Raw genomic sequence first — 16,638 nt, 5'->3', positions numbered from 1 at the left:
GTTCTTGCCTCAGAACACTCCTGTTAGGAGTTTCCAATGCTCCCTTATTAGTACCAGGTCCCACTCAGGGATCTTGGGACGAGGCCAGCTCAACCATCCCTAATCGCAGCTCTAACAATGCAGCAATGGAAGCAAACTTCTACTGAGAGTTTACAGTGTGCAGGCAAGGAGTGCTTTCCATTGAGGTACCTCGCTGAAACCTCACAACAATCCTATGACATATTGTAGTATGATGGCTTCCATTTTATAGACAGGGAGGACAAAGTTTTAGAGATGATATACGTGACCCTAATTCTCCAGTGGCAGGCAGGCAGTACAGGCATTTGAAAAGCTGGCCCAGCTTGATTTACCTGTGTTCTTAACCACTGTACCCTCCTATCTTCAAGCTACAGGTTCAGGAAGAGGAAACTCATACTGAAGGTCAAGTTCAGAAGATGTAAAGGCAACAAATGGAACAGGTGATAAGCCTGCTTCTTTAAGGACAACATGCAACAAGCAGGGCCTGAGGGCAATAAGAACAGGACCTTTCTGTCTCACTTTCTGCTTAAAAAAATTTTACTTTTGTATTTGAAAGGCAGTTACAAAGAAAAGGAGAGAGAGAAAGTGGGAGTGGAAGGGAGGAGAGATTCCATTTAGTGGTTCATTTACCCAAATGGTCTCAACAGCTGCAACTGAGCTGATCTGATGCCAGGAGTCAGGAACCTCCTTGGAGTCAGGAGCTTACTCCAGGCCTCCCATGTGGATGCAGTCTCAAGGCTTTGGCTCTTCCTCCACTGCTTCCCAGGTCACAGCAGTGGGGTGCATGGGAAGTAGAGTAGCCAGGACACTAACCAGCACCCATATGGGATGCTGGCACTGCGGGTGGAGGCTTAACACACTAAGCCATAGTGCCAGCCACTCTCTTTCTTAAATAACTGAATTCAATTGTTTTAATAAAAGAAGAAGAAAGGTAGAATGAGAAAGAGAGGGAGAGGAAAATGCCAAATGCCTGCAATAGCACCCTTGCCTTAGTGCAATACTGGGAGCTGTCAGCTTGGTACTTACAGGGACTTGTCAACCTGGTGGGTAATGAATGATCCAGGTCTTATTCACACATTGTGTTGTCTTCGGTCCTGTTTCCCAGGGATCAGGCCAAAGTTGTGAAGTGCAGGCCCAAATCAAATATGTAAGGAAACTGACCGAAGGGCTACTATAGCTTTCATCACCTTCTTCAATGTGAAAATTAATGTCCCTGGAATTGTTTCCTTCAGTCTCTCTCTCTCTCTCTCTCTCTCTCTCTCTCTCTCTCTCTCACACACACACACACACACACACAGACACACATACACACACACATCTAAAAATGGAATGTCTCTGTTTTAAGAATCTGTTTCTGGGATTCTGAGAGAAGAAAAGAAGTCAGCAGGTTTCCTTTTTCCTAACATGAGCAGTAGCCATGTGGCGCCTCACTGTGCACATGAGTGTGGCCATAAAGCACATGAAAGCTGATACTAATGTTGAAAACTGAGGGCTGAAAAGCACAGAGCAACAATCCGCTGACCTAGGAGGCTGCGGTACAACCACGAGGTCAGCATCATTGACCACTGTCTTGCTGTGTTCTCTATCTTTCATGAATGATGTAGAATGTCCACACATCTGCAGAAAGCAGAGTGAGACATCTGGAGTCTTAGGCACACATGTCAGAGACAAGCCTCATTTGCCATTTGAGATCTTTTGATCCTGACAAACATTTGCTCTTTTTTGACTTTGGCTAATAATAGCCATTCCAACTGGAGTGAAATGATACCTCATTGTAGTTTCATTTGCATTTCCCTGATGGCCAAATGAAATTGTCATACAATGTTGGGGACAGTATGGGGATTCCTTAAAAAATTAAAAATTGAGGTACCATATGACTCAGCTATCCCAATTTCTGAGAATATATCCAAAGGAAATGAAGTCAGCATATCAAAGACACACCTGTACTCCCATGTTTATTGCAGTTCAATCCAAAGGCCTGATGTTAACCTAGATGCCTGTCAACTGATGACTGGGTAAAGAGAATGTGGCATATAAACATGACAGAATATTACTCAGCTATAAAAAAGAATGGAATCCTGGCATTTGCAACAAAAATTGGTGAACTGGATGATACTTAAAATACGACAGACATAGAAAGACAAATACTACGTGTTTTCTCTCATAAGTGTAAGTCAATAAAAATGTGTGTATATACAGTATAAAAATGTGTGGATGCCATGTTACGTGGTACTTGGATATTTTATAAATGTTAACACGGAATTATACCTCTCATATAACAGCACAGCCTTTTTCCCTCACTTTATAATCCTTGTCATGAATTTCCTACTAGTGTGATATTAATATCCTTGCTTTCAAGGAAGGTAATTGCTTATGTTACATAATGTTTCCATACGATGTGAATATGATCAAAATGTTGAAAATTTTTATTAAAATAGAAAAAGTCAGATCAATGGCTGCCAGGGGCCAAGACAGGAAGAGGGAACTGACTACAAACGGCCATGAGAGATATCTGAGGGGTTACGGCAGTTTCTTGTGTCATGACTGTAGTGGTGATTTCACACTGCAAGCATATATCAAAATCTCTCAGAATTTGAAAAGTGACCGATTAGATGGAATACAAATCATCTCTCAATAAAAACTGATATTTAAAATGTAAGGAACTGCATTAAAAATAATGATGAGGGCTGGTGCAGTGGCATAGTAGGCTAATCATTCTCCTGTAAGCACCATCATCAATGTGGGCACTGGTTCAAATCCCAGGTACTCCATTTCTGATCCAGCTCCCTGCTAATTGCCTGGAAAAGCAGCTGAGGATGGCCCAAGTTCCTGGGCCCTTGCATCCACATTGGAGACCCAGAAACAGCTCTTAGCTCCTGCTGTTAGATTAGCTCAGTTCTGGCTGTTGCAGCTGTTTCCAAAGTGAACCAGCAATTGGAATACCTCTTTCTATCTCTCTGTCTCTTCTACTTTCTCTCTCTAATTCTGCCTTTCAAATTAAAAAAATATTTAAAAATGATTAGTTCTCCCAGTGGGGAAGTGGCTTGTCTTTGTGTTGCCTTCCTATTGATACAGGCTCTTTGTGTACAGTGCTGCTGCTACAGGGTTTCTCCCAGGCAGTATATTGCGCTCCCCCAGAGACCTCGTCTATCAGAGCTCCAGGTGACGCAGCTGGAGCACCACAGAATTCCCATCAACTGAGAGCTTGCTGGAAGTAAGAGATAATCCTATGGACCGGCTACCTTGTATGGAGCTAAGGTACAGAGAAATCCAGACTGCTAAAAGAAGCTGAGCATCTTAGAGACAGGATGGTGGAAAGACCATGGCTTTAGACATCAATATATCTGGGTGAGACTTCCAAATGTGCAACTCACAACTTCAGTGGGTCTGAGTAATTTCCTTACCCTCTCTGAATCTTCATTTGAGTCCCACAAGCAACATCTCAAGACAAATCTTATTATATTTATTGCCGATTATAAAAAAGAAAAGCTCAGATAGGTGAGGCAATTAACTAAGGGTCACACAGCCAGTAACAGATAGAATGAGATTTCAAACACAGATTTGTCTGATTCCACTGCCCAGATTCTGACCAATTGCATTCTGTTACCTCAGCAGCCCTGGAGCTTTTCACCCAGATTCCAGGTCGAGAAACAGGTCCAAGGTCAGATCCAGACATAGCTCCCCATACGCTAGTGCCAGTTCTAGGGAGAGTTCTGTAAACATGAGATCTCTATGGAAGAGAAAGATAAAAGACTTTGGCAGCTGATTTGCCAGCACATAAACAATGGATGTCATTACCAAAATGATTATTCTTGAGATATGTTTAGAGAAGTGAATATGGTCATACTGACCAACACTGTGTGCCAGGGAATAGGTATGCATGATATCTATCTATCTATCTATCTATCTATCTACATATCTTATATAAACATATATATGTGTGTATATAAGTACAAATATGTACAGGAGAGAAAACATATCCATCTATACATATATACATGTATATCTTATTATTTAAGTATGTAGCTAGATATGTATTTTCTCATTTAATACCTACAATAGCTCTGTCTGGTGGAATCAGCTGCAAAGCAGGAGTGAATTCTGCTCTCCTTTTTGGTTCACAGAAGGGCAGGAGGAACAGAAGAGCAGTCTTCCAGCCAGGCATGTCAGTTTCGAGTACTCTTACCTGGAGAAGTGTCTCTCTCTGAGGCTCCAGGTGTGAGAGCATCTTACTTGCTGCCCTCTCAGAGTCTGGATCCAATAAGAAGATGCTGTCATGAGATATGGCTTTGTTGCCCATGCTGCTCTTGGCCCTGCCCAAGAAAGAAGACATCTTGTAAAAGCAATCCAGGAGTCGCAGAAACTAAAGACACATATATATTCATGACACAGCCTGTCACATAGTTCAATAGGAAGGTGGGGATGTCTATGTGCTGACACAGAAGGCTGACCATGAGAAATGATGTGAAAAATAGAAATAGCATGGCCCCAATGAACTTATACATGCATATATAACATCCACATATAGTTTATGTTCCAAGGATAATACAGAAGGATAGATATCAAATTGTTAGTGATAGGGCCCGGCGCGGTGGCGCAAGTGGTTAAAGGTCCTCGCCTTGCACGCCCGGGATCCCATATGGGCGCCGGTTCTAATCCCGGCAGCCCCGCTTCCCTTCCAGCTCCCTGCCTGTGGCCTGGGAAAGCAGTCGAGGACGGCCCAAAGCTTTGGGAACCTGCACCCGCGTGGGAGACCCGGAAGAGGCTCCTGGCTTCGGATCGGCATAGTATCGACCTGTTGCGTTCACTTGGGGAGTGAATCATCGGACGGAAGATCTTCCTCTCTGTCTCTCCTCTCTGTACATCCGCCTTTCCAATAAAAAAATAATAAAAATAAATCTTTTTAAAAAATTGTTAGTGATAGCTGCCTCTGAAGAATAGCACCAGAGATAGGAGGGAGAGCTGAATTTTCTACTTTATATACTTCTGTGTTTCAATGGGCATTATTTAAAACAAAGCAAAACAACAAAACAGTATTGAAGCAGCACAGGTGCATTCAGCTGGGTCACATGGCTCCCTGGGGTAGGGGAGCTCTTCGTGGGCCTTTGAGTTTTCCCTGGCCTGGAGGCTTTCTAACTGGCACAGGTCTGGACAGATGAGCAAAATGGCTCCTTGAGGAAAGGGAGGCTCAGGAGGCTTTTGGGTTCTCCCTGGCCTGGAAGCTTTTTGACCAGCATAGGAGGCCATGTGGCTTCCTGTTGGAGGGGTTGGGCGGCCCATGATCCAAAAAGCATTGGGTGAAGCCCTTTGGCTGCCCAGTGGCATGCTTGGGGTGGGGAAAGCTTGGGGGTTTGGATTTGCAAGGGCACAGGGAGATCACACAGGTAGTAGTGAGTGATGACCTGTGTTTATGCCCAGGTGAGGAATTATAGCTGAGGGACTTTTGTGGATAAGGCCACAGCATGTGCATATAACTAAGGGGCTGAGACCCAATGGCTTGTAGGGGTGAACAAAAGGGCCTTTAAAGGTCAGATTAAAGTGTAAGCACAAATGGGATACCCGAGCTGGGGTAGTTAACATTGACCAGCACCAAGCACCATCCAATTGCACACACTAAAGCCAAGGCTGGGGCCTACCAGTGAGAGTCAAAACAAGGGACTGGTGATGTTAGGATGGGCCATGGCAGAAGTGGGTCTGAAAGCAGAATCTGTGGGGGATATGTGGACTCACCCCTGTGGAACTGCAATCTCTGCTGGCATGCTCAAGAGCAGCAGATGGGAACAGGCCTGGCTGGGGAGCAAAGGGGATGCCCTAGCTGGGTTGGGGTTTCCACTGGTGAGGACGAGAGCAGGATTGGGGACAGCAGGCTGGGATGGACATGGCTATAGCCTCCCCTGGCACAGGTATGGACTGAGCAACAGATTGAGCTAGACTCCAGCACCCACTGGTACTTGTGAGAGCCAGGTTGGGTGTAGAACAGGCTGGTCTAGGTCTTGACTCCTACTGAACCACACAAAAGCTGTGCATGGGCATGGACCAGGTGTGGCTGGGCTGCAACACCTAACAGTAAGAACCAGAATGGGTGTGGGTCAGTTGAACAAGGACAAGAGGTGGACAAAGTCAACCTAGGCCAAGGACCCACTGGTGTGTGCAAGATCTGCCACAGGGAAGAGACCTGAGAGAGGAGCTTGGGAAACTCCTTCATCAGGATATAGTCCCTGCAGGTAAGCACAAGAATCAAGGCAAGGAACAGCCCAGACCATGCCAGGTTACAGTAGCTGCCGGCATACATGTGGATCAGGTCTGGGGACAGACCAGTCTGGGCCAGTTCATAACACCCACTGGCAGATCTAAGAACCAAGAAAAGGTGCAGCAGGAGCCAGATCAGGTCGCAAAACCAGCCAGCTCACATTAGGGCCAGGATAACCATCAGGCTGGACTCAATGGGGCTGCAGTACCCACCAGCAGGAACTGGAACAGGGGGCAGGCTAGACTGGGCCAGGCTGTGCAAAATGATTATGGATCCTGAGGTGAGGTGTGGTATGCCAGCCTGGGATCAGTGGGTGCCGGATTCATGAATCCCAAGGGTGGGAAATCTGGTGTGGCCTGGGTTGCCTGGACTGTGTCCTGGAGCCTGTATACTAGATGGGACTGGGTTTGTGAGCCCTGGGGGCTCATATAGGGGACTCATATAGCTTGGCCTGGGTCCTGGGGCCCACCTGTGTGGTGGGTGCTGGGTTCGTGAGCCCCGGGGATGGGGGATCTGGAGGAGCTTGGATGGCCTGGCCTGGGTCTCTTGGCCCACTTGCAACATGGGTGCCAGGTTCATGAGCATCAGGGGTGGGGGATCTGGTGGGATTTGTGTTGCTTGGCCCAGGTCCTTGGGCTCGTCTACAAGAGCATGTCCTCCTTAGTGAAAAAGGCGGAGTAGTAGACACAGACCCTGATGCAAATGGAGAATATGGTGGTTCATTTGGTACCATAGCAGAAGGATAACAGAACAATTGGACAACTACCTCAGCAAAGCTATGACAACAAAAAAATCTCAGTGAATGGAGATTCGAGGTTGACCATGTCAGCCAATGGACATTGGGAGGGCTGCATCATCCTTGGATCAGCAAAACTGACAGCATTTCAGAACTATTAAATCACTTGGGCAGAATCCTCAGAATATGCACACATCGGGACCCTGGTTTGATATCAGGTGATGGTTCCCCATCCCTGGGTACTGGGACATTTGGAAATGTCAGGTGTGGATTCCCGCTTTATTTCTCCCCTTCCCCCAGAAACAAAAAGAATAGCAAATTTAGAAACAATGAGTTCACCCACTTTTCCTTAATCCTTGATCCTTCTTACCCTGATCAGCCATGTAATCATTACAAAAATTAAAACAATTACATATAAAAAACAGTGTTACTGAGATCCAATCCCTACTGCTCTGTTTCTTTTTTAAAAAAAAAAATATTTATTTTATTTTTATTGGAAAGCCAGATATACAGAGATGAGGAGAGACAGAGAAGACGATCTTCTATCTGTTGATTCACTCCCCAAGTGGCTCCCAGGCCACAAACAAGAAACTGGAAGGGAAGTAGAGCAGCTAGGATATGAACCAGCACCAGTATGGGATCCCGGCAGTTGCAAAGTGAAGATTTAGCCTCTAGGCTACTGTACCGGGCCCAGAATGGCTGGCTTCTAGTCTCAGCTCCTGTACTTCTAATTTATTTCCTGCTAATGTGCATCCTGGAAGGCATCAGGTGATGGATCTAGTACTTGATTTTCTGTCATCCACATGGGTTGAATTATGAGCTCCTGCCTTTAGTCCAGCCCAGCCCTGACTGCTGACATTTGGAAAATGAATCAGAAGATGGAAGAACTCTCTTGCTCCTCCTCTCCTGCCACCTTAAATCACATGAAAATAAATAAATAAACCTTTCAAAATCTACTGGAATAGACAAATTCTGCTCATTTTCAGTATACACCACCAATATACAAAACTGTATTTCTACATGTTTGTGATAAAGAACCTGGAAGTACAATCAAGAAAATACTTTCAATTATACTAATATAAAAAGAACAAAATACTTAGGAACAAATTTAAGACAAGATTTATGAACAGTGTAATATAAAAGTTATATATTTGTTTAAATCACTGAAAAAAATTAAAGAAGGCCTAAATAAATGGAGGGCCATCCACAGTCATGAAAGACTTCATCTTGTCAAAGCAGCAATACTCCACAGATTTATGTAGAGACTTAATGCTACCTCTGGAAATTTCAGCTGCCATGTTCCATTGTACCCAGATAAGTTGATCCTAAGATTCACAGTGAAATAGAAGGGACTGTGACTAGCCACAACCATCTTGAAAATGAGACATTAACTTGGAGAACTCATACTATGGCCAGGATCCCCAGGGAGCACTCCCCTGACCCTTGAGGTAGGAAAAAAAATGGACTCAAGGCAAAAATCGTAGAGGTTTTTAAGCAGAGCCCTTCTGAGAAGAGAGGATGAAGGAGGAGGCTTTTTGGCAAATACCACAATGCAACCAGGTCAGCTAAAGAAATGCTGTTAGATCAGCAGCAGAGATTTGGGACATGCAGGTGTGACCTTATGTAAGGGTTGTGTGGGCAGTCCTATGGCATTAAGCTATTCAACCCAAGTTACAAACCTGAATATGCAGTAGGAAGCTTCAAGTAGTTTGCATTAGGGTGTATGAAGCAATGCCCTGTTTTGCTCAGGGTCCAGAATTTGAACAAAGAATTCTCTTCTGGGTCTGTCAGTGTGAAAACTGCTAAACTGTTAAAGAGCCTTGATGTGTTCCACCTGTCTGTCCAAGCATCCTACTACAAAGCTTCCTGATTTCAAAACTTACTACAAAGCTAAAGTAGTTAAGGTAGTGTAATGCTAACATAAATATACTCAAGTAGACAAACAGAACAAAGTTAAAAGACCAGAAACAGACCTATATAAATAACTGATGAGCAATAAAGGTGCCGAAACCACTCAGGGGAGAATAAATAGGCTTTCCAAACCAATGCTTCTGGGGCAGCTGTACATCCACCTGGGCAAGAGATTGGACCCTATCTTATGCCAAATATACAAAAATCAACTGGAAAATGGATTAAGCATTTAAAATATAAGGGACCAATCTTCAGACCTTGGATTTGCAATGGATTCTTAGCTATAACAACCCAAAATCAAGTCACAAAAAAATAGGTAAATGCATGTTAGCAAAATTAAAAATGCCTGTAATTCAAAGGCTACATCAAGAAAATAAAACCAATGCAAATAATAGGATAATACATTTACCATTATAGTATGATACAAGATTTGCTTTTGCATTTTAAAAAACTCTTTAAGAATATCTTTACATTTATAAAACAAAAATTGTACAGCTGTGCCAAGAGTTCTCAAATACCTCACACCAGCTTCCCCTACTGACATTTTATATTGGGATATTTGTCTCTATCCATAAACCACACTCAACTTGTCCTTTTTTTGCATTGAAATTCCCTCCAGGCCCCTAGTAGTTGACACTTTATGTCAGGGGCATTTGTCTTTCTGTGTTTCATTTCTTTCTTTCTTTCTTCTTCTTTTTTTTTTTTAGATGATGATAATAATATAGTTGATCAGAGTGGGACGGATCAAGGGTTAGGGAAAAGTGGGTGTGATCATCGTTTCCAAATTTTCTTTTTCTCCTTCCTGTCTCTGGGGTTGGGGTGGGGTAAGAGGAGAAGCCATACCCAGCTTCCCAACCACCCTAATACCCAGGGATGGAGAATGGCCACCCTATATTAACGCAGGGTCTCAAATGTGGCGCACACTTCGAGGGTTCTGCACAGATACTTTTGATAGTTCTGAAATGTTGTCAATCTTGCCAAACCAAGGATGAGCGAACCTTTTCAATGTCCATTGGCTGTGTGTCTGACTTATTTCACTTAACGTAATGTCATCTCACACATGTAAAGAACTCTTACTAATTCTTAAGACATTGAATAGCAAGACAATCCAACTTAAAGATGAGAAAAGGGACTAAATAGATATTTATCAAAACTATAGAAATGACCAGTTAGCATATATAAGGAACTCTTATGAATTCTTAAGAAATTCAATAAATAAAAAAGATGATCCAATTTAAAATGAAAAAAAGAAAGGTCTGAATAGCTATCATAAAAAGGGGGAAAGGTAGAAAAATGGCCAACAAGCACATGGGAACATTTCAACATTGCTTGCTAATGGGAAAATGTAATTAAAAACTGTGGTGAGATGCTATTTCACACCCACTAGAATGGCTGTAATAAAACATTCAGATAATAACAGGTTTGACGGAGTTTCAGAAAAATTGGAACCCCCATATGCTCCTCCTCCTGTGAATGTAAAATGGATCCCCTTCTAAGGTAGCTTGTGGGATAGCAAAACAGGCCAATGTCTTCTATTGTGTGTTAAAATCCTACTCACCTGGCCCCATTAAACTCTGCCACTACCCAGCTGGCCCTGGTAGTAAAAGCAACACACACTGCTTTATTAGAATAGCATTCACGCAAAAACTTAATATGAAGATCCATATAAACTCCTCCTGGACAGACGATATTGAAAATAAATGTATTCTTTAATTCTGTTTTCCCTGAATTTAATTATTTTCTTGAAGGCAGAGTTACGGAGATAGGGAGAGTTGAGAGAGAGAAAGATTCCACCCAGAGGATCACTTCCCGGCTATTCAAAGCCAGGAGCCAGGAGCTTCCTTTGGGTCTCACATGTGAGTATAGGGACCAAAGGACTTGGGCCATTCTCTGCTGCTTTCCTAGGCTCTAAGCAGGGAGCTGGATCTGAAGCAGAGCAGCCTGGACTCAAACTGGCAGCTACAGGAAACGCTGGTGCTGCAGGCAGCAGCTTTACCCACTATGCTACAGAGTGGATTCCTCCCTAAGTTTTTTCAAGTACCTTCATATAACTGAAGATTCTTCCAGACATCTCCATATGCGCACCAATGCCCATCATGCACACATATTTTCATATATATGACCCATTAACTCAACTCAGTCTCAGAATTACTGTAGCACCTACAGCTACCTGTCCTCTCCACTTTCTACAGAAAAACAGGGAACAGCTCGGGCTGTGAGTGGGCTTGAAAGCGTAACTTATTTCCCTACTGTGCATCAGCCAGACTGCAGCTGTGGAACTGGCTGTGCAGTGTAAGTCTTCCTTGATCAAAGGATTACACTGGCACTGGTTGTGCCTGAATTTGTTAGAAATTGCAATGCTTGTTCATAGAACATATCTGGTATTCACTGATCTGCTGCCTGGACGCAAAGACAGAAAAAGAAAATAACAAAATTCCAAGTACAACCTTGGCTTTAATTAAAGCAATAAAGTACATTATAGCACATATCTGTTAAGAAATCAAATGAAGAATGAGATTTACTTGTTGTGTCAGATACAGCTCATTATAGTCTTACAAATAGATACCGGTCCTATTTCATAAGTCAGGGGAAGGCTGGCTCTATGTCTAATTGAGGTTGATTGATTACCTGGGTGACAAAAGCTGAACCTCATCTATACCTCCCATGTGGTTCTCCCATGTTCTTCCCTTAGCATGGTAAGCAAAGGGTGTGATCCTCAAACCCCTTAGTCATATCCTTTTGATTAATTTATGCTGTATTAGCTTTCTCTGACTCTTTTAGGTGCACAATGCATGGGCAATCCATCAAAGTGAATGGACCATTTTGGACTGGAAGGAACAAATAAGATAGGACAATGGTAGCACAGTGGGAGACAGTCCTTATCAATGTGTAGAGACATTGCAGAGTAAACCTGAATACCCTTCCTTTACCCCAGCCCCTGATTCTTCATATGGCTGGTCCTAGTCTTACTTAAAGCATAAGGCAAGATCAGTATGATGGCTGAACTAACTAATCCTCTGCCCACAAGTGTCAGCATCCCATATGGGTGCCAGTTTATGTTCTGACTACTCCCTTTCTGGTTCAGCGCCCTGTTTGTAGCCTGGGGAGGCAGTGGAGTACAGCCCATGTCCTTGGGACCCTGTACCCACGTAAAAGACCTGGAGTAGACTCCTGGCTCCCTGGCTCCTGGCTCCTGGCTCCTGGCTCCTGGCTTTGGATTGGCTCAGCTCCAGCCATTGCAGCCACTTTGGGGTAAGCCAGCAGATGGAAGATCTTTCTGTGTCTCTCCTTTTCTCTCTGTAAATCTGCCTATCCAATAAAAATAAAGCTTTAAAAAATAAGACAACAGTCTATCAGGTAAGCCCCTTTGTCCAAAAACCATCTCCCCCCACAGTGAGGCCATCTGAAATTCTTCATGCTGGACATGCTCATTAAGGTGTTTTCAAAGCAACTGTGTATACTGCCAGGCCATTCTGTTACAGGAAGTCTGAAGGGAGCAGTTGGACATGGCAGCTAACTGTCTCATTATCACTGAACAAAGCTTTGGGAGAATGGCCAGCAGCCATGACAAGCTCTGTGAAGAGTCCAGATGAGTCTGGAGTTTAAGTCCAGGAGAATAGGCCCAAATGGAACTCGCTCAATTTGAGGGGCATCTAATTGAGCCAGGGACAGTCAGGAGTACTGGGTGTCAAGGTGAAAGAACCAAATAGGACATGGAAATTGGGGCAGCACAGGTGAAAATTAGAACAGAGAAAGCACCATTGGCTCAGAATGAATCTTCCTTCCCAGTCCTCCTATAGGTAATCATGGCAGTTACCCCAGTGTCTTGGGGTGAAGGGATGGAGAGAGGAAGGGAACTGAGTCATTTGCTTGCGTGTGTGTGTGTGTGTGTGTGTGTGTGTTTATAGTGTTACAGAGACATTTTAAACATACCCTCTCTTCAACCAGATGGCTTTACAATCTGAGGCTTCAGTTACTACAGAACTGGCTCCTCTTATCCATATTTGAACTTTGGGGGCTGTATATGGAAAGCAGACCACACCTCTGGAATGATGAAAGCCATCCTCACCCATATGAAACAGGCCTCCAGCTCTAGCAGGAGGTTCTAAAGCTCATGTTATTTTAGCTGTGATTAAAAGGGTTTCCCAGGCCCAGCATGATGGCTCAATGGCTAAATCCTCACCTTGCAAGTGCCAAAATCCCATATGGACACTGGTTCATGTCCCAGATGCTCTACTTCCTATCTAGCTCCCAGCTTATGGCCTAAGAGAGCAATATAAGATGACTCAAAGCCTTGGGGCCCAGCACCCACAAAGGAGATCCAAAAGAAGCCCCTGGCTGCTGACTTCAGGTCAGCTCAGCTCCAGCCATTTCAGCCATTTAGGAAGTGAAACAGAAGATAGATCTCTCTGTCTCTCCTTCTTTCCATATAAACCTGTCTTTCAAATAAAGTTAAATAAATCACTTTTAAAAAGTCGTTCCCTTGTGTATCTGTACCCTCTTCACTGTTGGAAGACAAGGTGTACATTTGCTACCCTCAAACCCACTGAGCCATGCATCCCAGACAATGTACATGTGTATACGCACAGCAAAGCTCCCAGAGAGAGCTGTACTGGTAATGGCTGCAAGCTGAGCCTCCACGGAAAGGAAGTGAAGAACCTCCAAGACCCGAGGCCCACTGGTGATCTGGCTGCCAAAGGAGGACCTAGGTCAGGTCTGAGCTTACCTGGGATGAATTTGTTCACCTTCCTGGATCTGTTCCAGAGAAGAGGTGCTCGTATTATTGGATGAGCTTGTTTTCAGCATCTTTGCTCCCTGGCCATCTTCGGAATCTTTTTTCTTCTTTTTGCCAAATAAATTTTTCAAGACTTTAAATTTGGATTTCTTCTTCCCTATAAGTGAAAAAATGGGAGTGAGTCAGAGTGTGGAGGAGAGGAAGAAGACCAGAGACGGTACAGCATCTTTCTAGACAGGAGCTGGGACCGTGGGGCCTACATGCCCTGCACAACTCAGTCCTTGCCCTCAGTGCCCACTGCACAATCCATTTGTTTTGTTCCCCTCCTAGGAACTTTAATCACATAGCACCCAAGTTGCTGGTGAAAGCAGAAGCCCAGGCCGAGTCTGAGCAGCCTCTCTTTAGGCCAAAGTGACATGGCTTTTCACTTGCCTTTCAAGTTCAGCTATTGAGACATACACCTCTTCTCTTGTCCTAAGAAATTCATTGGTGTGAACCTATTATCAAGTCACTGTAGTGCTTGGTATCCCCTGACCTCAACCCAGCAACTGGAGTTATTACATAAACGGGATTTCTGGCCTTGCATGTGTGAAAAGTACTTAGGAACCATTAGAAATCCAAGTGGTAGTCTATATTGCCCTGCCTGAATCAAGAAGGCTGCAGATCTAAAAGTTGAGTGTAGTTGGTCAGTGCAACCAGAGAACACTTCAGTGAGGAGACAGTTGAGCAAAGGAGATGGCTGCTAGTTGAAAGGAGGAAAAAGCTGCCTGGGCAAAGAAATTGACTCTGCAAAATGCAATATCAAAATCAGATATTAATAGGTTTTTCAAGGTGTGAGTTCGTGTGTGTGTGTGAGAGAGAGAGAGAGAGTGTGTGTGTGTGAATGTTTAACTCTTGCCAGTTTCCATGGACTAGCTACAGGGCTTCTGCTATCTGCACATGCAGATGAATGATAATGCTTTATCTATAACAATTGTCAGGCAGTAGTGAAGAATGTGAGAGATTTGCCATCTGCTGGCTCACTTCTCAAAGGACTATAGCAACCAAGTCTGGCTTAGCCAAGAGCAGGAGCTAGGAACTTCATCCTAGTTTCCCACATGAGTGGACAGCAGGGGCTCAAGCACTTGAGCCATCCCGCACTGCTTCCCAGGCACATTAACAGGAAGCTAGATCAGAAATAAAGCAGCTGGGACTTGAGCTAATGCACTGATATAGGATGCTGACATCACAAATGTGGCTTAACTGGCTGTGCTGTAGCACCAGTCCCGTACAAGTTGTTGAGAACAAAGAGAAGGCATTTCCTTACCTCTACCCTTCTTCAGAATGTATTATGTTGCCATCTTTTGTAGGCATCTTTTTAACTCAATTAAAAAGCAGTAAGCTAGTGGGTTTGATATTTGGGTCTGCCATTTATCCATTCATTCCTTCATTTTTTAAGAACTTTGGAGAGCCTAATCTCTTTCTCTGAGATGCAATACGAAACCATTGTAACACAGATGAAGAAGAGGCAAGCTTCGTTCCGAGGGATCCACCAGGCTCTGCATTCCCTGTCACCTCATCAGTGGAGTCAGGCATCCAGGCAGCCACAAAGAACCTCTCTCTCTCTCTCTCTCTCTGTGTGTGTGTGTGTGTGTGTGTGTGTGCACTTCTATATTAAGTCTTCTGCATTATACATTACTGGAGAAAATTTATCCGAAAGCAACACGATTAAAGACACAATTAGTTCTGTCTTTAAACTCAATCTTCACTTTGTGTCTTATGGTTCCCTGCTTTCATTGTGCATGTATGTCAATAAAGCTTATCATCAATTTTTAAATATTTATTTAGTTAGTTGAAAGAGTTACACAGAGAGAGAGGGAGAGACAGAGATCTTCTGTTTCATTCTCCAAATGGCTATCAATGAATGGCTGAAGCTAGGCCACTCCCAAAGCCAGGACTGGGAGCTTCTCCCAAGTCTCCCACATGGGTTCAGGAGCCTAGGCCTTGAGCCATCCTCTGCTGCTTTCCCAGGCCACAAGCATAGAGCTGGATGGAAAGTGAAGCAGCTGGGACACGAATTGGTGCCCATATGGGATGCCATTGTTGCAGGCAGTGGCTTTATCCACTATGCCACAACACCAGACCCAAGCTTATCATCATTTAAGGTCTTTTTTTGTGTTCCTTCTGTTATTCCATTCATGAGTACATATAACCCATAGATGGCACCACAACTTAGGTGATGAATACACATCTGAGTAGGTTTTGTGAAACAGAATTTCTATAATTGAATCTTACTTAACAGAAACCTGTGGTGGTATCTTGTTTTTCCCACACCCCTTCTTTTCTACTTCTCAAATTACAAATCCCCATGCTTGTTAAATTTTATTATTATCTACAGTGAAATTTAAGTTGGATTTGTCAGTCTGTTCTGTTCTAATTACTTTTCCTGAATAAGTAGAAATACTTTTTCCACCTTTGTTGGTAGAACCTGGTGACCATCTCCAAAGAAGATTGCAGGGTCTCAGATAATCTTGATTTTCAGATTTAGAGATGGCAGAGAAAAGGTTAGAGAACTAAAGAGTGAAAATTAATTAAGTCTAATGCTATTAGAAGTCTGTTATAAAGCTCGTTTCTTGTGGCTAGATTCTTTCCCCTCGGGATTAAGCACAGTAGACACATCCAGTTTTTGGTATCCAGGTTTTCCTTACCCTCATCACTGGGATCCAGCATTTCCAGATTGCCAGGAACTTCACTTACTGACTCAGCCATGATCAGCTCACTGGAATACAATGCAAAGTGAAAACAAAAGATCACTACTTGTAATCCAGGGCATCACACAATCATTCACTCACCCTCTCCTTTATCCTTCCCTTGCTTTTTTTTTTTTTTTTGGAAAGTTTATTTAAAAGGCAAGGAAACCACAGACAATACCTGGGCTGTGTTCAGGCCTGGAGTGGGCAGGGAGGGGAAAAATGGAGGAGACATATTTCTACTTTAATCTACTCTCTG

General features: G+C 43.7%; 1 protein-coding gene across 1 annotated transcript in view; it reads right to left on the bottom strand.

Annotated features, from left to right (window-relative positions):
- KIAA1210 (KIAA1210 ortholog) overlaps nt 1–16,398 on the bottom strand; it is a 38,996-nt gene extending 22,598 nt beyond the window's left edge. Inside the window, exons 1-4 of the mRNA XM_041000075.1 lie at nt 16,338–16,398; nt 13,642–13,807; nt 4,205–4,331; nt 3,626–3,748 (exon numbers count right to left, since the gene is read on the bottom strand). Of these exons, the coding sequence (XP_040856009.1) occupies nt 3,626–3,748; nt 4,205–4,331; nt 13,642–13,807; nt 16,338–16,398 (477 nt within the window). The remainder of the gene's footprint in view (nt 1–3,625; nt 3,749–4,204; nt 4,332–13,641; nt 13,808–16,337) is intronic.
- Between the last annotated feature and the right edge of the window lie 240 nt (nt 16,399–16,638).

Source organism: Ochotona curzoniae, unplaced genomic scaffold, assembly GCF_017591425.1.
Source record: "Ochotona curzoniae isolate NIBS_2020 unplaced genomic scaffold, NIBS_Ocur_1.0 scaffold_1852, whole genome shotgun sequence".
In the NCBI taxonomy this organism is placed as follows: Eukaryota; Metazoa; Chordata; class Mammalia; order Lagomorpha; family Ochotonidae; genus Ochotona; species Ochotona curzoniae.
The sequence above is the reverse complement of the archived record's forward strand: the minus strand, read 5'-3'. Positions and strand labels throughout refer to the sequence as shown.